The sequence below is a fragment of the Phacochoerus africanus genome, chromosome 4 (genome assembly GCF_016906955.1).
Source record: "Phacochoerus africanus isolate WHEZ1 chromosome 4, ROS_Pafr_v1, whole genome shotgun sequence".
In the NCBI taxonomy this organism is placed as follows: Eukaryota; Metazoa; Chordata; class Mammalia; order Artiodactyla; family Suidae; genus Phacochoerus; species Phacochoerus africanus.
Window position 1 is genome coordinate 79,030,499 of NC_062547.1, and position 22,192 is coordinate 79,052,690.

General features: G+C 41.9%; 1 protein-coding gene across 1 annotated transcript in view; it reads right to left on the reverse strand.

Annotated features, from left to right (window-relative positions):
* Positions 1-21,788, reverse strand: part of CANX (calnexin) — a 37,227-nt gene extending 15,439 nt beyond the window's left edge. Inside the window, exons 1-5 of the mRNA XM_047777880.1 lie at positions 21,604-21,788; positions 2,389-2,565; positions 1,463-1,536; positions 1,118-1,176; positions 509-650 (exon numbers count right to left, since the gene is read on the reverse strand). Of these exons, the coding sequence (XP_047633836.1) occupies positions 509-650; positions 1,118-1,176; positions 1,463-1,536; positions 2,389-2,562 (449 nt within the window). The 5' untranslated portion in view covers positions 2,563-2,565; positions 21,604-21,788. The remainder of the gene's footprint in view (positions 1-508; positions 651-1,117; positions 1,177-1,462; positions 1,537-2,388; positions 2,566-21,603) is intronic.
* Between the last annotated feature and the right edge of the window lie 404 nt (positions 21,789-22,192).

Here is a 22,192-nt window from a genome sequence, read left to right on the forward strand (position 1 = left end):
TTTTTTTCTTAGGGCTGCACCTGTGGCATATGGAGGTTCCCAGGCTAGGGGCTGCATCAGAACTGCAGCTGCTGTCCAGAGTCCACAGTCACACCAGATCTGAGCTGCGTCTGCGACCTACATTGCAGCTCATGGCAACACTGGATCCTTACTTAACCCACTGAGCGAGGCCAGGCATCGAACCCATGTCTTCATGGATACTAGTTGGGTTTGTTAGAGCTGAGCCACAATGGAACTCCCAGAAAATAAAGTCTTAATGTAGATTCCCAATAAATACATTCTGCAAAAATCCAGGAATTTGATACCAGGATGAAAAAGCTGATTTACTCAAAATGATTTATTGGGCAAGAAAAAAAAGTTAAGGTTATAGGATGCTTAAATACACCCCCAAATGCCTATTCTAGCATGTAATTATTCTCACAATTTTTTTTTAGATAAAGTAATAGTTTTACAACATAATGTCTTCACCATTCCTAGAGAGCTTCTGTCAAGCAAGTGTTTTACTCACTGAACAATGAGAGGCTTGGTATCAAAGATGAAGGGCTTATTCAGTTTAGTGGAAATAGCATGATGTTTGGCCCGAGATAGCAATACAAGTCCTTTATCACCTGGAAGTTTTGTTTCCTTCATTTCATCTACTTCCCATTTTCCTGCAAGACAACAAAAAAAAGTTCCACTCCCTAACTCTACCTCTGAAGATCCTTTAAATGGTAACAAACAAAACCCCAATTTATGCAAATCCATCATACTGACAAATGTGTAAAACGTTCCTTTCAACTAAGAGCTGGTGTTTTAATATCAAACGCATACAACTGACAAATATTAAGATATGGTTTTTAAAAACTTATAGCACATTCATTTTACCAATGCCTAGAAAAGACTTTCCATTTCCAAAATACAGCATCACAGGTACTAAATTATCTCTGTTTTATGGTGTAAAATAAACATTTCAACTGGTCTAACCCTATAAAATGTAATGGAAAACACAAAAACAGCAAACTTCCAAAGAAAAATCTTAAAATGTATACATACTCCCTTTAAACTAATTTTAAGAGACACTACAGAAATATGTCAAACCTCAATCTGTTATTATAGCTAAATCAAATGGAACTCTCACCATCATATTTGGCAATTTCATCATCAGTATCATCTTTCTTGGCTTTGGATAAAATCCACCTGTAATTAAGACACACACTCAAGTTAAGATTCAAATTACAGCTGGCCTGTGAAAAGAAACAATGTAAATACTAATAAAAACAGGAAACATCCATCCAGCTCTTCTTAGCCTACTTAACCTCTACTTTCAACTTTTATGTTCTAAAAGACTTTTCCTAAATGGACATGAATTCTGAAAATATAAAATAATCAGATATTCACTATGTAAAATAATATCCAAAAAGGAATCCATCTTATTTACATGATATCTGCCCTAAGATTTTTTCCCCACCTAAGAAATACTTACCCTGACAGAGTTCCTCTGTCAAAGGAATCAGCAAAATACACTTCCCCTGTTGGAACTGGAGCTTTGTAGGTGACCTGCATTAAATATAAAAAATAAACTAAGAATTGAAATATTCAGGAGTTCCTGTCGTGGCGCAGTGGTTAACGGATCCAACTAGGAACCATGAGGTTGCAGGTTCGGTCCCTGCCCTTGCTCAGTGGGTTAACGATCCGGCATTGCCGTGAGCTGTGGTGTAGGTTGCAGATGTGGCTCGGATCCCGCGTTGCTGTGGCTCTGGCGTAGGCCAGCGGCTACAGCTCTGATTAGACCCCTAGCCTGGGAACCTCCATATAACGCGGAAGCGGCCCAAAGAAATAGCAAAAAAAAAAAAAAAAGAAAAGAAATATTCAGGAGTTCCCGTCATGGCTCAATGGTTAACCCGATTAGCATCCATGAGGATGTAGGTTGGATTCCTGACCTCGCTCAGTGGGTTAAGGATCTGGCGTTGCTGTGAGCTGTGGTGTAGGCCGCAGACGTGGCTGGGATCTGGCATTGCTGTGGCTCTGGCCTAGGCTGGCAGCTGCAGCTCCAATTTGACCCCTAGCCTGGGAACTTCCATATGCCATGAGTATGGCCCTAAAAAGACCAAAAAAAAAAAAAAGACAAAAAAAAGAAACATTCAGCAACATTCCTTTCTTAGCAGGATCTATTGGTTTGCTTTCAAACTTTAATGGCTGAACCTCGAATTCAATCCATATAATTTATCTCTTGTACAATATAAAAAGGCTGACAGAGATCAATAAGAGGATTTTAGCAAATTTTGCTTTCCCTGTGATGAGGATCCAAAATTTACCTTCACTCTCTGATCATCTCAAGAGTTAAATTTACCTTCACCCTCTGATCATCTCAAGAGTTAAATGCGAATAAATGCAAAGGCAATTTCAAACCTTCGGAGATGGCGGAGCACTGGTGTCTGGTTTAGGTTTTGAGTCTTCTACCTCTTCAATGACATCATCAAGGTCATCCTCAATATCAATCACATCATCGTCGTGTCCATCATGAGCCTGAACAACAGCAGTTCCAAGGACCAGTAACATACATAGCAACCACTTCCCTTCCATGATCTAAATATAAAAAGAGTAAAGTGAAATCTATCACCTCCTTTTAAAAATTTTGTGAAGACCACTAACCCCTCACCCATCTAAAATTAAGGCTTTCAAATCAGAGCTAAAAGGAACTTTATGTGAGTTATTTCATTTTACAGATAAAGAGAGTTGAGCCCGGGGAGATAAAGAGGTTTTCCTATAATCAGTTAGTTAAAAGACTGAATATGCTTAATGCCACCAAACTCTATACTTAAGAACAGTTAAGATGGTAAATCTTATGATAAGCTTTTTTTTTTTTTGCTATTTCTTGGGCTGCTCCCGCGGCATATGGAGATTCCCAGGCTAGGGGTCCAATCGGAGCTGTAGCCACCGGCCTACACCAGAGCCACAGCAACTCAGGATCCGAGCCGCGTCTGCAACCTACACCCCAGCTCACGGCAACGCCGGATCCTTAACCCACTGAGCAAGGGCAGGGACCGAACCTGCAACCTCATGGTTCCTAGTCGGATTCGTTAACCACTGCGCCACGTCGGGAACTCCAGCTTTTTTGCTACAATAACAGAGACTTAAAAAAATAAAATGATCTTAATTTCTTGGTCTCAACTTACTCTAATGATGAATTTAATGTCTAGTTCCTTGTAAACTCTATAATCCTTTAAAATAACAATACATAGAACTAGATTTTCAGAGTTTCTGTTGAGGTTCAGCAGTAACAAACCCAGCTAATATCCATAAGGATTCGACTTCCATCCCTGGCTCCACTCAGTGGGTTAAGGATCCGGCATTGCTGTGAGCTGCAGTGTAGGTCACAGACATGGATGGCTTGGATCTGGTGTTCCAATGACTGTGGCATATGTCAGCAGCTGCAGCTCTGATTCGACCCCTAGCCTGCAAATATCCATGTAGTAGGTGCAGCCCTTAAAAAAGGTACAAACACACACACACACACAAAACTAGATCTCTGGAGTTCCCGTTGTGGCTCAGTGGTTAACGAATCTGACTAGGAACCAGGAGGTTGTGGGTTCGATCCCCGGCCTTGCTCAGTGGGTTAAGGATTTGGCATTGCCGTAAGCTGTGGTGTAGACAGCTCGGATCCCACGTTGCCGTGGCTCTGGCGTAGGCTGGTGGCTATGGCTCTGATTCGACCCCTAGCCTGGGAACCTCCATATGCTGCGAGAGTGGCCCAAGAAATGGCAAAAAGACAAAAACAAACAAACAAACAAACAAAAACAAACTAGGTTCTCATATACCATTTGGTAGTGTTTCCTTTATTTACACATCATGGGTAGTGTTCACAAAATGCAAGAAGGCAAAATTCACTGGATTCCTAAATTCTTAGCATTTAGGCACTACAGAAAATAAAAGTGCTAAATAAAATCATTTATAACCTATCCTAGGATGGCATTAGTTTTTAGAAGAAACTCTCAATGTCAACATTCTGGTATCGTTTCTTATACACTATGAAATAGCAGTAATCTTACATTTATTCACTGGAAAGGCCTCTATTCTCTAATGCCAAAATACAATGAAACACCAATATTGCTCTGATTTACAACTACAAGGGAGTCTCTAAAACTAAACAGGCTGATTCAACACTTTTTATCTAAATCAACTCTGTACAAGTCCTCAAAGAAACAATGGTATAAATAGTAGATGGATTCCAGGGATAAGCTACAAAACCAAATTAATTCAAAACATAGCTAAAACAATACATGCATAGAATTGCTACAACTTTTAAAAAGTAAGACAAAATGCAGTAAGCCTAGTAGTAATTAGGTAAAACACAAAACCAATGGATTAATCAGGATTAAATACTGATGCTAGAACACTGCTGCTCGAACACTGCTGCTCAAGTAAAAGCTAATCAGAGCGAAGGGTTAACTACTTTACCATCTTTCCCCCAAATTCATATGTTAAAGTCATAACTTCCAATGTAACTATATTTGGACACAGGACCTTCAAGGAAGGAAGTAAGGTTAAGAGAGGTCATAAGGGTGGGGCCCTAATGCAACAGGCCTGGTGTCTATATAAGTACAAGAGAAAAAAGAGTTTGTGGGCACAGAGGTAAGTCCACTGAGGATGGTGGTCTTCTCCAAGTCAAGAAAAAAGTCCACACCAGACAGTGACTCTGTCAATGACTTGATCTTGGACCCCCAGCCTCCAGAACTGTGATAAAATTAATTTCTGTGGGAGTTCCCGTTGTGGTGCAGTGGTTAACGAATCTGACTGGGAACCGTGAGGTTGCAGGTTCAATCCCTAGCCTCGCTCAGTGGGTTAAGGATCTGGCGTTGCCGTGAGCTGTGGTGTAGGTCGCAGGTGAGGCTCGGATCCCATGTTGCTGTGACTGTGGTGTAGGCTGGCAGCTACAGCTCCATTAGACCCCTAGCCTGGGAACCTCCATATGCCGCGGGAACGGCCCTAGAAAAGACAAAAAAAATAAAAAAATTAAAAAAATAATTTCTGTGGTTTAAGCCACTCAGTCTGTGGTACTGTTACGGCAGACTAATACAATTGTCCTTAGGTTAAGTATAATGTTATAGGGCACTGCTTCTCAAACTTAGAATGTATCAGCATCACTCAGGGAGTGGCTTCCTAGAACAGACTGCTGATTCAGTAGGTGTGGGCTGGGATTTTATATTTCTAACAAGTTCCAGGGGATGCTAAGGCTGCTAGGTCAGGAAACACACTTTGAGAACCACTGATTAGGGTTTATTAATAATTTGTGCTTTGTTTTCCAGGTTATAAAGCACTTTCACAAACATACATTGTTACACTGTTTCACATAAACCTCCCTTGAGGTATTAGTCTCACTTTACTTTACAGATCAGTAACTAAGACCTGGTGAAATTAAAATAACCTGATCATCTACTCATCATCACAACCAATAATTGTCGAATCCAAGAATCCAAATCCCATATTTCTATTACACTAGACAAAATGTAAGCTGAATACTGAAGCGGTGTAATAGAGACAGGCCAGGACAACTAAGCCAGGAAGGGTACCAAAGGGAGTGGTCTGGAATGGGGGTTTCAGGTAGGGTTTAGTGAGTCAGAATGCAACTGCAGAACATCTAGGCCGAGTTGGCGGACCAAGGAGGCATCTATGTGGGGGAGGCAGGGGAAAATAGTTTTCAGGTAGCAGGTGGCTACCATCCCTGTCACAGATAGGGAGTTTCCAGGAAACGCACTTCTCTCCACCTCCATTTCCCCTACACCCTGAGTTGCAACTGGTTTTTCAGATAGGAGATGTCTTGGGCACTCATCTGTTAACTTTCACACTATCCAGGGGGTCTTTAAGGCTGTGGATGAACCACTAGTGCCAAAATGTGTGACAAATGTGATTCTTACAGCTGTGCACTTATGAGCCTAAGCCATTGCTAGTTTTATATATGCTATTTCAACATGTGTAATTTGCCAATACTCCCAAGAAAATGCTACAGAAATAAACAGGTCTAGGAGTTCCAGTTGTGGCGCAGTGGTTAACGAATCTGAGTAGGAACCATGAGGTTGCAGGTTCTATCCCTGGCCTTGCTCAGTGGGTTAAGGATCCAGCATTGCTGTGGTGTAGCTTGCAGACATGGGTCGGATCCCGCATTGCTGCAGCTGTGGCATAGGCCAGCGGCTACAGCTCCGATTAGACCCCTAGCCTGGGAACCTCCATATGCAGAGGGAGTGGCCCTAGAAAAGGCAAAAAAAATAATAATAATAAATAAACAGGTCTAGTTCTGAGAGCCACTATTAAGCCAGCTTAAACTTTCCAGGTTGTTTTTTTGATCTTTTTGCATTTTCTAGGGCCACACTTGGGGCATATGGAGATTCCCAAGCTAGGGGTCTAATCGGAGCTGTAGCTGCTGGCCTATGCCACAGCCACAGCCACGCCAGATCTGAGTCAACACCACAGCTCACGGCAACGCCAGATCTCTAACCCACTGAGCAAGGCCAGAGATCAAACCCATAACCGCATGGTTCCTACTCAGATTTGCTAACCACTGAGCCATGACAGGAACTCCAGCATTTCATGTTTTGTTAAAGACTTGTCTGCACTTACAAATAATTCAAGACAGTATATTTTAAGGTGATCCTAATTCTCCACTTCATTAATGAAAATCCAACATTACCAAGAAATCAAATTTCCCCTCATTTCAGTCCTCCTACTCACACTCCCTTTTATCAAATGGAGTCCAAAAGTCTGTACCTATTGAGTGGGTGTAGAGCAAGAATGTTGCACTATTATGCTTTCTCAAAGAAAACACAGGAAAAATTAAAGTGATCCTGGGACTGACAATGAGTTTTCAACACAACATTGAAAGCAAGATACATGAAAGAAAAAATTGGTTAATTTGAACTTCATTAAAATTAAAAACTTCAGGAGTTCCCGTTGTGGCGCAGTGGTTAACGAATCCGACTAGGAACCATGAGGTTGCGGGTTCCGTTCCTGCCCTTGCTCAGTGGGTTAACGATCCGGCGTTGCCGTGAGCTGGGGTGTAGGTTGCAGATGCGGCTCGGATCCCGCGTTGCTGTGGCTCTGGCGTAGGCCGGTGGCTACAGCTCCGATTGGACCCCTAGCCTGGGAACCTCCATATGCCGCGGGAGCGGCCCAAGAAACAGCAACAACAACAACAACAACAAAAGACAAAAAGACAAAAAAAAAATAATAAAATAAAATAAAATTAAAAACTTCAGGCGTTTCCTTCATGGCTCAGTGGTTAACAAACCTGACTAGGATCCATGAGGCAGGTTCCACCCCTGGGCTCACTCAGTGGGTTAAGCATCCAGTGTTGCCATCAGCTGTGGCGTAGGTCGAAGGCTCGGCTAGGATCCCATGTTGCTGTGACTGTGGTGTAGGCTGGTAGCTGCAGTTCTGATTTGACCCCTAGGCTAGGAACTTCCAAATACCGAGGATGCAGCCCTAAAAAGCAAAATAAATAAATAAATAAATAATAAAAACTTCAGGAGTTCTCTTGTGGCACAGCAGGTGAGGGATCTAGGATTGTCACTACAGTGGCTTGAGTCAGTGCTGTGGCTCAAGTTCAATCCCTGGCCCAGGAAATTGCATATATTGTGGGCACAGCCAAAAAAAATAAAGAAAAACTTCAACCCTGTTCAAGAAATTAAGAGAATTACAAGACAAATCAAACTAGGAGAAAATATTTGTAAAATTCATACCTGATAATGAACTGATTTCCAAAATACAAAAGGACACAAATTCAATATGAAAACAAATCATCCAATTACAAAATAGGCAAAAAACCTGAACGGATATCTCACTAAAGAAGATATTCAGATAGCATATGAAAAGATGCTCAAACATCATTTGCCATTGCCAGGTAACTCTTAACTGCAAATTAAAACAATGAGATACCACCGTACATCTATTAGAATGGCTAAGATGATCCAAAAAAACAGGCAAGCATGTGAGTAACAGTAACTCTCATTTCGTTGCTGGTGAAAATCCAAAGTAGTACAGCCACTTTGGAACAAAGTTTGGCAATTTCTTACAAAGCTAATTATAATCTTACCACAGGATTTGGCAATCATGCTCCCAGGTACTTGCCGAACTGATCTAAAAGCTTACAAACACACAAAAACCTGCACACAAAAGTTTATAGCGGCTTTATCCAATCACCCAAAACTCAAAGAAACCAAAATGTCCTCGATAGGTGAAGGAATAAACAAACTGTAGTATACCCATACAATGGAATACTGTTCAGAAATTAAAAGATGAGCTATCAAGCCAAAACAAAACAAAAACAACAAACCAACCAAAAAACTTAAGTGAAAGAAGCCAGTCTGAAAAGATGACATGCTAATATAATTCCACTTGTATCACATTCTTATAATTTTTTTTTTTTTGGCTTTTTAGGGCCACACCCACAACATATGGAGGTTCCCAGGCTAGGGGTCAAATTGGAGCTGCAGCTGCTGGCCTATACCACAATCACAGCAAGGCAGGATCTGAGCCTTGTCTGTGACCTATACCATAGCTCACGACAACACTAGTTCCATAACCCACTGAGTGAAGCCAGGGATCGAACCCACATCCTCATGGATCCTATGGATTCATTACCACTGAGCCACGATGGGAACTCCCCAATTATATCACAATCTGGAAATGGCAAATCTCTGGATACACTAATAACAAAAATTAAAATTAAAAAAAAATCAGTGGCTGCAGGGTTTGGTAGAGGCTGAACAGGTAAGCACAGGGGACTTTTTCAGGCAGTAAAACTATTACAAGTGATGGTATAATTATGGATACATGACACTATGCACTCATCAAAACCTGTAAAACTTTACAACTCAAAGTGATTCTTTATGTCCAAAAATTTTAAAAATCATTTAGGAGATTAAGTGATCCAAGGATAGCATGCATGCAGGATGTGACGAAACAATCTAACTGTATTACAAATATATGAAACAACCTCAGTGAAATGGGTGGAGGGAAAAGACGTTAACCTGAGTAACTCCGGAAATGAGTGGAGTCTGTAAAACTAGACTGTACAAAAGCACTGTTCAAGCTGATTGAGTTGTTTCACACTAAGTATACAGGTTAACAATTCACATACTGCCATACATGTATACTGAACAACTAAGTGAATGGATGGCAGATGGTGGGAGCCACTTTCAATGTTGGGTGTGGGAGAGATTACAGATAAGCAAGGAAAAGAGGCTAGAATAATCCACATGGTAATGGGCAAGAGCTGGAGACTACAGTGTGAACCCATGTTTATTTTAATATACAAAGGGTCACATGTAGAAGTATTTACAGCTACATGCGTATACTTACATACATTTCCTTGCTCTGTTTGCACAGAGGGCATACGAAAAACTGCTACACTCCAATAGCAATAAATATACCTGGTACCAAGGATCCTGGTTTCCAAAATTATCTCCAATAAAAGGAAACAGGGCTCCTTGGCTGATTCTAGGATCAGGGCAGGAGATTCTAGTGCCAGAAAGGAAAGAAGTGTTCAAAACAAAAATAAAAACAGAATATCCACAAAGATGGGGGCTATCTTGGGAGTTCCCAGGCAGGCTAGCAGTTAGGATTCTGTGCAGTCACCACTGTGGCCTGGGATCAATTCCTGGTCTGGGAATGAGATCCCACAAGAGCAGGCAATGGCAACAATGCTAGCAACAACATAAGTGGTACTGGATTATACTCCAAAGTATAAAATAAATGCCCAAGAATCTGTATAATACAAATATATGACTGAGTAAATGAATAAATGAGGAAGAGACAAATTTACCGTGTAGAAACACTCCAAGTAACAGACATAGATACTCCACCCGACAAAGAGATGGAACCTAACCGACACCACTCTTTACACATGGGCTACACATAGTGATATGCTTCCCGAGAGCACAGCATGGGAAGGGGGGAAAGACAGGAACCGTACAGTGGAGAAACCTAGCAAACACTACCTCAGTTAGGTGATCAAGAACAACATCAACAGTCATAGGTCATGTTGATAGTATGTACACTTGATACAAGGTGATGAAAACAGTACTTTAATCTCTGTGGGTCTTCCTTCCGAAAACGCATATTCCTTCTAATCATGAGAAAAACATCAAAGAAATCCTAATAGAGGGATAGTCTACAAAATAATCTGATCAGTAGCCCTCAAATACACCAAGGTCATTAAAAACAAATGTCTAAAAAACTGTCACACTCGTGGCTCAGCAGTAAATGAACTCTATACTTGACTAGGTATAGATCGAAGACTCGGCATGGATCCGGCATTACTGTGGCTGTGGTGTACGCCAGCAGCTATAGCTCTGATTCAGCCCCTAGCCTGGGAATCTCCATATGCTGCAGGTGTGGCCCTAAAAAAAAAAAAAAAAAATTTAAATAAAATAAATAGAAAACTGTCACAGCCAAGAGGCACTTAAGGAGACATGATGACTAAATGTAATGTGGTACCCTGGAACAGAAAAGGGCAGCAGATAAAAACAAAGGAAACCTAAATACGGAGTTCCCGTCGTGGCACAGCAGAAACGAATGCGACTAGGAACCATGAGGTTTCGGGTTCGATCCCTGGCCTTGCTCAGTGGATTAAGGATCCAGCTGCGGTGTAGGTCGCAGAAGCGGCTCGGATCTGGTGTTGCTGTGGCTGGTGGCCAACAGCTCCGATTAGACCCCTAGCTGAAGAACCTCCATATGCCGCGGGTGTGGCCCTAAAAAGACAAAAGACCAAAAAAAAAAAAAAAAAAAAGAAACCTGAATTGAATTCAATGCGGACTTTAGCTGGTAATTATTAATCAATGTTGTTTCATTAACTATAATAAATGTATATACCAATGTTAAGTTGTTAAAATGGCAGAAACTGGGTATGGGTTATATGGGAATACAATTATTTTCCCCAAGTAATTTTTCCATAGATCTAAACTATTACATAAAAATTAGTTATTTCTTTTTTAAAAAAAGATGTTCCATTCTTATGGATCAAATGTTGATCTCCTCAGCCCTCCAAAGAAAAATCACAAGGCTGAAATACACTATTGGAATCTAGTCAATGCTCCTTTTTGAGGAGAAACTGAGGTATAAGAGACTGACTTGCCAAAAACCAGTTAATGGCAGAACCAGGATCACAGCCAAGTCTCCCATCTCCCAATAACGTGCATCCTACTTAGTAATTCTATATTGCTTTTGTCTTAAGAGACACGAAAATTTTTTTCACAAATTTTAATGTCTAAGAAGATTTCAGAAGTTTTTTCCCTAAAAAATTTTTCATTTAACATTTATACTCCTCACCAGAGTGTACTTCTGTTGTCACCATTTCTAAGATTATCAGTAGTAAATATATAACAAGTAGCTCAACAGTGAAGCAACAGCGCTTTTAAAAAACAAATAGCACACCTCTCCTCCCCCCACCCCCACCCATTGCCCCAAAGCCACAGAGCAAGTGATTCCTAGATCTAGAATGCTCAGGAATAAATGTTAATAAAGAAATTGTGTACCTTAAAACTGAGTAACACTTTTCTTTTCTTTTTCTTTTTTTTTTTTTGTCTTTTGTCTTGTTGTTGTTGTTGTTGTTGCTATTTCTTGGGCCGCTCCCACGGCATATGGAGGTTCCCAGGCTAGGGGTCCAATTGGAGCTGTAGCCACCGGCCTACGCCAGAGCCACAGCAACGCGGGATCCGAGCCGCATCTGCAACCTACACCCCAGCTCACGGCAACGCCGGATCGTTAACCCACTGAGCAAGGGCAGGAACCGAACCCGCAACCTCATGGTTCCTAGTCGGATTCGTCAACCACTGCGCCACGATGGGAACTCCTTTTTTTTTTTTGTCTTTTTGTTGTTGTTGTTGTTATTTCTACACTTTTCTGCAATAGAGAAACATTTACCATATCCCCCCCCCCTTTTTTTTGCTTTTTAGGGCCACGTCTGGAAGTTCCTAGACTAGGGGCTGAACTGGAGCTGCAGCTGCTGGCCTATGTCACAGCCACAGCAACTCAAGATCTGAGCTTCGTCTGTGACCTACACACCAGTTAATGGCAACATAAGATATTTGCACTAAGTAAGGCCAGGGATTAAACATGCATCCTCACGGACAGTAATTGGGTTAGCTACCACTGAGCCACAACAGGAACTCCCACATTTTCTAAAAGTCCTTCTCCTTCAGTTTATGCTCACCAAAATATATTAGCTCTCTTAATGCAAGGTGTCCCATATCCCTGAATGCCATCATAGCACAGTTTTACCCATACTTTTACTTTCTACCTGAAAGCCAACATTTTTTTGAGCACTTCATTTCCTGGTTTCTTTCAGAAGCCATTCTGTTCTCTCTCTCTCATAATTTTTTTTTCCTCATTGCAAGACCATTACCTTAAACTCTATAGCAGTGCCCCTTTGAGCTAGGATGCAAATGGTGGATGGATGTCTAATTAATGACTAAGCTACTTAGTGCCACAAACTGTCTCAAAGTGGGCCCATTTAAATTCCTATCTTGGCCAAATTACCAGTGTGGACCTCGGGAAAGCCAACAATTAAAAGCTGAAAACACAAACATGAAAATCTTTCAACATTTATGAGTCTACTAAGGTGGACTTTTCTCAAAAATACTTTTAAGTTATATGTAAAGTGAGTTTTATATGGCTTTATCTTATGAAATCCCTTAAAGGAGCAAAGGCTAAGTCAATAAAAAACAATACTATGAGGGCCAACACTATGTGGTTCAAGTGCTGATTTCTTTTGATCCACAAATAAAACTTAACAATATCTAGGTTATAGAGACGTGAAGAGACAGCATTTCCTTCAAATACTCATCAAGTAACCTTTCAATTGGATTTCTGATAAAATGCTGAGTGGCAGAATTCAAGACTTGTTTCTGACAGTCAAAAGACTGAACTGTCTGGGAGTTCCCATTGCGGCTCAGCAGTTAATGAATCTGACTAACATCCATGAGGACACAGGTTCAATCCCTGGCCTTACTCAATGGGTTAAGGAACTGGTGCTGCCATGAGCTGTAGTGTTAGTCACAGACATGGCTCGGATCTGGTGTTGCTGTGGCTGCAGTGTAGGGCAGCCGATTCGACCCCTAGCCTGGGAACCTCCATATGCCGTAGGCGTGGCCCTAAAAAGAAAAAAAAAAAAAAAGATTCTGCTGTCTGAATTCTGTGTTTCAAAACGGTTAAAGGAGAAAATGCGTCTGATGCCCATCAGAAAACCTGGTACATATTAGACACGAAAAGAATGTTTGCTGATAAGGGTCAATTCTGTGAGTGCCAACTAGTTATCAAGCATTTAAAAATAAAAAAAAAAAGTCTCTGACCTTCAGGAGTTCAACCCTATATATAGGGTGTCCTTAAAAACCAGAAACATAAAAAGAATTTGCACATGTTTTAAGAGTTTATGAATATCCCGTATTAGTTCTACCAATCAAGTTTTTGGGGACTGAGGGGGACAATATCAAAATAAACTCATATTATAACCTCCACCTAAGAAAAAAATGCACATAGGTTTGTTAGTACTACTGAAGACTCATGCTAGTATTTTCCTTCTATAAAAAACAATGCCAGGAGTTCCTGTCATTGTGCAGCGGAAATGAATCTGACTAGGAACCATGAGGTTGCGGGTTCAATCCCTGGCCTCGCTCAGTGGGTTAACAATCCATCGCAGACGAGGCTCGGATCTGGCGTTGCTGTGGCTGTGGCGTAGGCTGGCAGCTGTAGCTCCGATTAGACCCCTAGCCTGGGAATCTCCATATGCCTCGGGAGCAGCCCTAAAAAAAAAAGAAAAAAAAAACCAACAACAGCAAACAATGCCAAAAAAGTAAAAATTTCTAAAATGTATTAGTGTCATGATAAAGTTGCATGTAACTATAGATCCCTTTTGGTGCAGTGGGTGAAAGATCCAGTGTTGTCACTGCGGGGGCTGAGGAGCTGGTGTGGCAAAAAAAGAAAGAAATGCATATAACTATGTACATGCAGGGGAATGTAAAATGAAAAACCTGGAGAAATTTGAATAAGGTCTGTAGACTGTTCCAGTGCAATTTTGTCCTGGTTTTGATTATCTTACTATAGTTATCTATCTATGCTGCTATTAGGAGAAGCTGGGTAACAGGTACAAGAGACCTCTGTACTATTTTACAACTTCGTGAAGGTCTATAATTATTTCAAAATTAAAAGTTTCTTTACCAAAAATAAGTATTACTGGATCAGTATAGATGGTTCTTCAGTCTTGATCAAAGTTGTCTAGAAACTAGCTCTGGATCAACTGGGTCCTCTAAAGCATATAACTACAGAGGAAGACTCAGAAATATGAGCTTTTCCTCCCCTTCTTCCAGCTAATTAGTATTTTGGAGGTCTTTTTTTTTGAGGGGGGGTTCTTTTTAGGACCACACCTGTGGCATATGGAAGTTCTCCCGCTAAGGGTCAAATCAGAGCTATAGCTGCCAGCCTATGCTACAGCCACAGCAACACCAGATCAAAGCTGCATCTCTGACCTAAGCCACAGCTTGCGGCAACACCAGATCCTTAACCCACTGATCAAGGCCAGGGATTGAACCCATGCATCCTCATGGATACCAGTCAGATTCTTAATCTGCCAAGCCACAATGGCAACTCCTAATTAGTGTTTTGTTTTTAGTTATCAAATTATCAACCTATATCCAAATCAGAGAATACCCTCTGGAATCACATGGACAAATGCACACAAAGCCAAGAAAACAGGAACTAAATACATGCACATTTTTCATATACATTTATAAATAATATCAGTGATTTTTGAATTGCTTCCCAATTTTCCAAGGATAGAGCAAAAAGCCCAGTTCTTGATATCACAGTTAGAAAAATTCTTCAAGAGGACCTAACCTACTCACTTTTAATATTTCAGTCTACTCTTTCAGTCTGAAGTAAATATATCTTCAATTCTAGAGATGGAAGTTTCAGATTTTAAAACTGATGATTCAGAAAATTAATTCCTTGTACACAAGACAGTAGAGTGTACATGGTGGTATAAACTGTCAAGTCAGAGAAAGGTGGGTTCAGACGCCTGATCCTCTCTGTGGCCTTGGTCAACTCATTAAACTTCCAGAAATCTTATTTCCCTATTTTTATAGATGGGCGGTAATAATACTGCTGGCTCAAAGACTTGCTGTAAAAATACAGTCTGTCAGAGTCCAGCACTTCATAGGAGTATGCAAATGATTTGTTCTTTGATACACAATCAGAACCACAGCAAGTACATTTTCAATTCCCAGAAGAGGTCAAAAAGTATAACATGTCTCCTATATATTTCAACAAAGCTGACTGGTTTTACATAACAAGGAAAACTCGCTTTCCTCTAATTATTTAACTCTTCTGTGCAACAACATATGCAATTATAGCTTTTGGACATGAAAATATCTGTTTGTGATTTTTTCCCCCTGCTCTGCCACCAATTTTATGAATTCCCCTAAATTTAACTTATTTTTGGTTAACGATAATTGTTATCAGCATACAATCTAACAAAAGTCCAAAGTATTTCACTATACATATTTAAACATGTATGAGACTTCAACTGAACACAAAACAGTCTAACAGAAACACATTCTCTACTAATTTTTTTTTTTTTTTGTCTTTTCAGGGCCACACCCACGGCCTATGGAAGTTCCCAGGCTAGGGGTCAAATTGGAGCTGTAGCTGCTAGCCTAGGCCAGAGCCACAGCAATGCCAGATCCGAACCATGTCTGCAACCTACACCACAGTTCTCGGCAATGCCGAATCCTTAACCCACTGAGCAAGGCCAGGGATAGAACCCACAACCTCATGCTTCCTAGTTGGATTCATTTCCGCTGCACCAAGAAGGGAACTCCCTAAATTTTAACAAATCCAAAACTGATTAAGATCAGCTCTGGGATAGGCAAAAACTAAAGAAATATTAAATTTGTCAGCTCTCAAAGGCAGAAGCTTTAAGCTCAAAAGGGGTCCATTCAGAAAAAAGATCTTTGGAGTTCCCACTGTGGGTTAAGAATCTCACTGCACACTGGGTTAAGAATCTGCCTACAGTAGCTAAGGTAACTGCAGAGGCACAGGTTGGATACCCCGCCCAGCACAGTAGGTTAAAGGATCCAGTGATGTTGCAGTTTTGACATTAGGTCGCAGCTGGGATTCAGATTCAGTCCTTGGCCTGGGAACCTCTATATGCTGTGGGCACCGTCATATAAAAAAAAAAAGAAAGAAAGAAAGAAAAGAAAAAAGATCCTTAAAACAAATGAAGGCTCGAATTATTTTTAAGTTAAACTTTCATATTTTCCTTTCTTTTTTTGGCCCATTTGCATCATGTGGAAGTTCTTGAACCAGAGATCACACCCATGCCACAGCAGCGACCCAAGCTGCTGCAGTGATGATGCCAGATCCTTAACCCACCATGCCATAAGAGAACTCCTAAGCCTTTAAACTTTCAAGTTAATTCTATTTTTTCATCCATTTTCATAAAAGATATTGGTTTATGGTTTTCTTATGAAGTCTTTGTCTGGTTCTAGTATCTGGGTAACATCGGCCTCATAGAATCAGTTGAAGAGTATTCTCGCCTCCTCTATTTTTGGAAGATTTTGTGAAGGATTAGTGTGTTAATTACTAAGTTTTTGGTAGAGTTCACCAGTGAAACCATTTGGTTCTAGGTTTTCTTTGTGGGACTCTGTCTCTTAAAAGGTAGTTAGGGAGCTTCCATTGTGGCTCAGTATCCATGAGGATGTGAGTTTAATCCCTGGCCTCGCGCAGCAGGTTAAGGATCGAGAATTGTCATAAACTGTGGCATAAGCTGCAGATGCAACTCTGATCTGGTGTTGCTGTGACTGTGGCACCGGCTGGCAGCTACAACTCTGTCAACCCCTAGCCTGGGAACTTCCATATGTCACAGGTGCAGCCCTAAAAAAAAAAAAAAAAAAAAAAATTAATTTGGAAATTTTACATCTGATTCCTTTAATCCATGAGAAATTAGCAGGAAAAACAGAAGAAATCTCACAGAAGGGGTTATTTGTCTCTTAATCGGGCTGAGGAAATTCCTTTCTATTCCTAATTGGGAGCTTCTGTCATGAAAGGATGCTGCACTCTGTCAAACTGAGAGAATTATGTGGTTTTTGTCCTTTGTTAACATGGTATGTTACATTCTTTTTTTTTTTTTTGGTCTTTTTGCCTTTTCTAGGGCCGCTTCCTGCAGCATATGGAGGTTCCCAGGCTAGGGGTCTAATCAGAGCTGTAGCCGCAGGCCTACATCACAGCCATAGCAACACAGGATCCAAGCCGTGTCTGCAACCTACACCACAGCTCACAGCAACGCCAAATCCTTAACCCACTGAGCAAGGCCAGGGATCGAACCCACAACCTCATGGTTCCTCGTCGGATTTGTTAACCACTGAGCCATGATGGGAACTCCATGTTACACTCTTTATTGTATACTGAACCAACCTTGCATTCCTGGGATAAATCCCACTTGGTTGTGGTGTATATAATCCTTTATGTATGTTGCTGGATCCCACTTGCTAGCATTTTGCAGATTTTTGCATCTATTTTCATAAAGGACATAGTGGTCTATGGTTTACTTTTTCCTACTTTTTAGGACCGCACCCTGGGCATATGGACATTCCCAGGCTAGGGATGGAATTGGAACTGCAGCTGCTGGGCTATGCCACAGCCAACGTCAGATCTGAGCTGCATCTTCCACGTATGCCTCAGCTTGCAGCAACACCAAATCCTTAACCCACTGAGCGAGGCCAGGGAACAAACCTGTATCCTCATGGATACCAGTTGGGCTCCTTGCTGCTGAGCCACAACAGGAACTCCAGGTCTCTCGTTTTCTCGTGAAGTCTTTGTCTGGTTTTGGTATCAGGGTAATATTGGCCTCATAGAATGAGCTGAAGAGTGTTCTCCTCCTGTTTTTTAGAAGAATTTATGAAGGATTAGTGTTAATTCTTCCCTAAGTATTTGGTAGAATTCACCAGTGCAACCATTTGGTTCTGGGCTTTTCTTTGTAGAACTCTGTCTCTTAGAAAGAGGAACAGAAGAAATGACTTAGCTGGTATTCTTGATGAAAAAAAAAATTTGATTTAAAAAAAAAGGCATTGTGAAGTTCCCTTGTGGTGCAGTGGGTTAAGGATCCAGCACTGTCACTGCAGCAGCTCATCACCACTGTGGCATGGATTCCATCCCTGGGTGGAGAATATCCACATGCTATGGGTGCAGCAAAAATAAGGCATTATGTAATTTAAAAATGAGGTAATTTTTCTTTCACGTAGGATATCCATTCACCTGTTTATATACCATTATTAAACATCAAGTCTTACAGGTTTCAAATACCTTATGTTGTCTAATTTAACCCTCAAAAGAACCCCAGGAGTTCTATCATACCCATGTGACACACAAGGAAACAAAGACTAAGAGAAGTTACATAAACTGTCCAAGGTCACAGTTAGACATGAGGTAGTATTTTTGATCGGGAACTCAGAAGTCACATTCCCTGATTGGCTACTTAACAACATGGTGTGTTAGTGAATTATTACTTCCAGGACCTCAGTTTCTAAAACTCTAAAATGAGAATAACATTATCTACTTTTTAGGATTATTAGATAAACAAAATTCATATTAAGTGTTTATGTCAGTAACTGGCTTATGGTATGTGCTCAACATTAGTAGTGAATTCTACTGTTACTAGCTAGGTATTGCCCAGTGACATCATTGAAGTCTGGGTTTTTTTTTTTTTTTGGCCACACTTATGGCATGTGGAAGTTTCTGGGCCAAGGATCAAACTCTCGTCATGGCAGTGACAATGCCAAATCCTTAACCTGTTGCACCACAAGAGAACTCCAAGTTTTGATGGTTCTAAAATCCTGAGGAGCTCCTGTCATGGCCCAGTGGTTAATGAACCTGACTAGTATCCATGAGGATGTGAGTTTGATCCCTGGCTTTGCTCAGTGGGTTAAGGATCCAGTGTTGCCATGAGCTGTGGTGTAGGTCACAGACGGGGCTCAGACCTTGCCTTGCTGTGGCTCTGGCATAGGCTAGCAGCCACAGCTCAGGTTAGACCCCTAGCCTGGGAACCTCCATATGCCGTGCATGTGGCCCTAAAAAGACAAAAAGCCCAAAAACCCACAAAAAAAATTTAAAAATAAAATTCTGAGTTTTAAGGCCAATAAGAAATTTGAAGTCTTAGATTGGAAAGGAACCATTTAAAAGGAATTTGATTCCAGTCTCAGATAACCATTTTACGACTACTTTCTGTATCTGTATTGTCTGATATTACTACATGTCCATAAAAGCACTTACAGGGGGGAAGTACATAAAATTCAAAGTAGTCTTTATTGTAAATGCTCATCTACTTGAAAATAGATATATACTGCCTAGTTTCCTAGTTTACTGTTTTGAAGTTTGCTTTTCACTGACAGGAACATTAAAATCTATTTTCCCATAGCGGTTTTTTCCTATAAAGTAAGAAGGTTTAAGAGGTGGCTACTCAAACGCTGCTAAAGATTCTAAATCCTCTAAAAAGCATAATTCTCCAAATAATTTTCACAGCTCACAGCTAAGATTAATTTAAATGTACATCTGTTTTAGGCAACAAAATATTCAACCTGCACCTTCCTGCAATTCTACAGTAAGTCTATAGGTTATAACTATGTTCAGGCACTTTTATTATTTTCTAGGAGTTATGAGCTGTCAGCTCTTCTTTGCACAGTTCAGTTCATTATTCCATTCAAAGTAGTTTCATGTTCACCATCTTACTTGTCCCTTCTAAAAAGCCCCCTAATGGTAAGGTAGGTAGTCAGAGGATTTCTCATTCCAATTTTAAAGACATAGAAACCAACTTAGCTCATAAGCTAGTTACCATGCTGGGCCTGGAATTCAAGTCTCTTGAGTCTACATTTATGCTTACCAACTGTCGCTTCGTTCCCTTAAGCTATCTCTCAGGGCAAAGTGAACTCTGTAACTGAAAGGATGCAATAGCAGGATTGCCAAAACTGCAGCAACAACTTCTGTCAAAACGTTTACTCTTTGGAAGATAATGTGTTAGCTGAAACTGTTAAGCAGAGATAGTCAAGTAGGAAGGGATGCTAACACCCATTATCGGATAGGTCAGAAAATTTGCGGTGCAACACATTTACTCCAATACACAGCTCACTGTAGCCACCTCATGATCCAGTTTCCTGGCTTGTTTGCTTGTGCACACAGACTGGTGCACAGGAGGACTCCCACACAGTGCTTTACGTCTGCTCTAACTACAGCAAATATACAACTCAGCAGTGACCCTTCAACAGTACTGAAAAAAGAGTGAGGTACACAACAGTCTTGAAGATCAACAGGGTTCCCCTCTTAAAACAAAACAAAACAGAACAAAAACCTTCCCACACCATTCTACCCATTAAGAAATTAAGTAAAAGGTTCTATTTCTTAAATTAGAGGTAAAGAGACCTAACTGTGGTTCACCTTTGTCCTCCCAAGCTTTTAATTAATATCCAGCTCAGTTTAACTTCCCTCAATCAGCAGTCAAACCACTAGGTCCAGTTTCTTCCTATTTCCATAAATGTGACTTCAGGTCCTGGAAAATAGGACTTAGCTAATTAGGATGTTAGTGTAGTGGATCAACAGCATTCAGACCATAATAATTTACTGCAGTCATTTATCAAGCAGTTAAAAATGTACATCTAACTTTCCTGCTCTTTCTTACACACGTCTTAATCGTAACAACTCTATCAGGTATTACATCCATTATCTGAAAAGAAGTGAACTGCCCAGGTTCACATAGCAACAAATGGCTGATGAAGGACCTGAACAAGGGCCTTAGTCTTAACCACTACACACAAACTGCCTAGCTTTCAACTGTAATTCCAACGTGATCATAAAACTAATCGCATGACCTTGGGCCGATCATTTCTGAGCTCTGGGCCTCAGTTTCCTTCACTATAAAACGACCTGCCCACGGAGAGCTTTTGGGTGTTTTCCTGCTTTTAAAAGCCCACTGAATTTACGACGAGATTACTTACTCCCCCAATCTCCAAATAGATGTAAATGTTAGGACTTAAGTTTTTTAACCAGTGCGTGTTCTGGCACATTCTCCATACTCTTCAGGCTACTACAGTCCAGTCTTCACTTTGCGGTTTTAATTTTCAAATTTTGGATCTGTAATGCTAATTCTAAATATCCTCTCTCTGTCCTATTATCACCTTTCCCCACTACTAAGAGTACCAACAAGGCCCGATCCTATTCCAGACCTTTGCCCGGTTACTCTAGCCCACCTCACAGCTTCCCAGGCAGTCAGCAATAGGTATAAGAAAGCCCTAGAAGCAGAACCATGAAGAGAAGTTAGCTTTCCCAGAGGTCAAGAGAGGCTCTAGGACACCTGCCACGCCTCCCAACCCTGGCGGCGCGGCCTGGGCCTGGCTCCGCAACTCAAGCGGCCCAGGTTCAGGCCTAACCCATCCCGGCTGGCGCGTCCACCAGGGCCTGAGCTCTCGAAACTCAGCCGGACCCCTCGGCCCCGGCCACGCCCGGCTTCTCGAGACCTCCGCCGCCAGGCCGCGCACCCAGGCCCCCGAGGGTCCTCACAGGCCCGAAGACACGGGCAGGCCCCAGTCTCACCTCAAGCCTCAGGAGGACCGCCGGTGGTGCCCGCGCCTCCTCCCGCCCGCACACCTGGCCCCACGCTGCAGTGGAGACAGCGGCTGAGGGAGCCCGACCGTCACGTGCCGCAGAACCAAGAGGCCTCGACTCCTGCAGCCGCCGCGCGAGCGAGCCCCACCGCACGAAGCCCGGCCCTGCGTCCGCCCCTGTCTCCTCAGTAGCTACCACCAGCGCCAAGTCCCGCCCTCTCGCGCAAGATCCTGAATTCTATTGGTTACTGTGGCCATCGCTCTATGCACCTTCCCATACGCCCCCTAGGGCTATTCTTCGTGGAGTGTGGGGATTGGCTAGGAGTGAGGCAGGAAGTGGCTGTTGGTTGGGCAGTATGGAAGGAGGCGGTGTACGGCGGCATCGGGACCGGCGGGGGCGCGCGCGCGCGCGCCATGGGGCGGGACTGGCCAGGCAGGCGTTCCCGCGCTGGTTGTTCTGGTGCCTTAGTGGGCGCGCTGCCCGGCACTGCATCCTAATCTCTATGGTTTCGACCGTTCAGGTGCCTGGACCCGGGCCTCGGGGTCTGGCATCTCATTCCCTTCGATGAGGGAGCAAA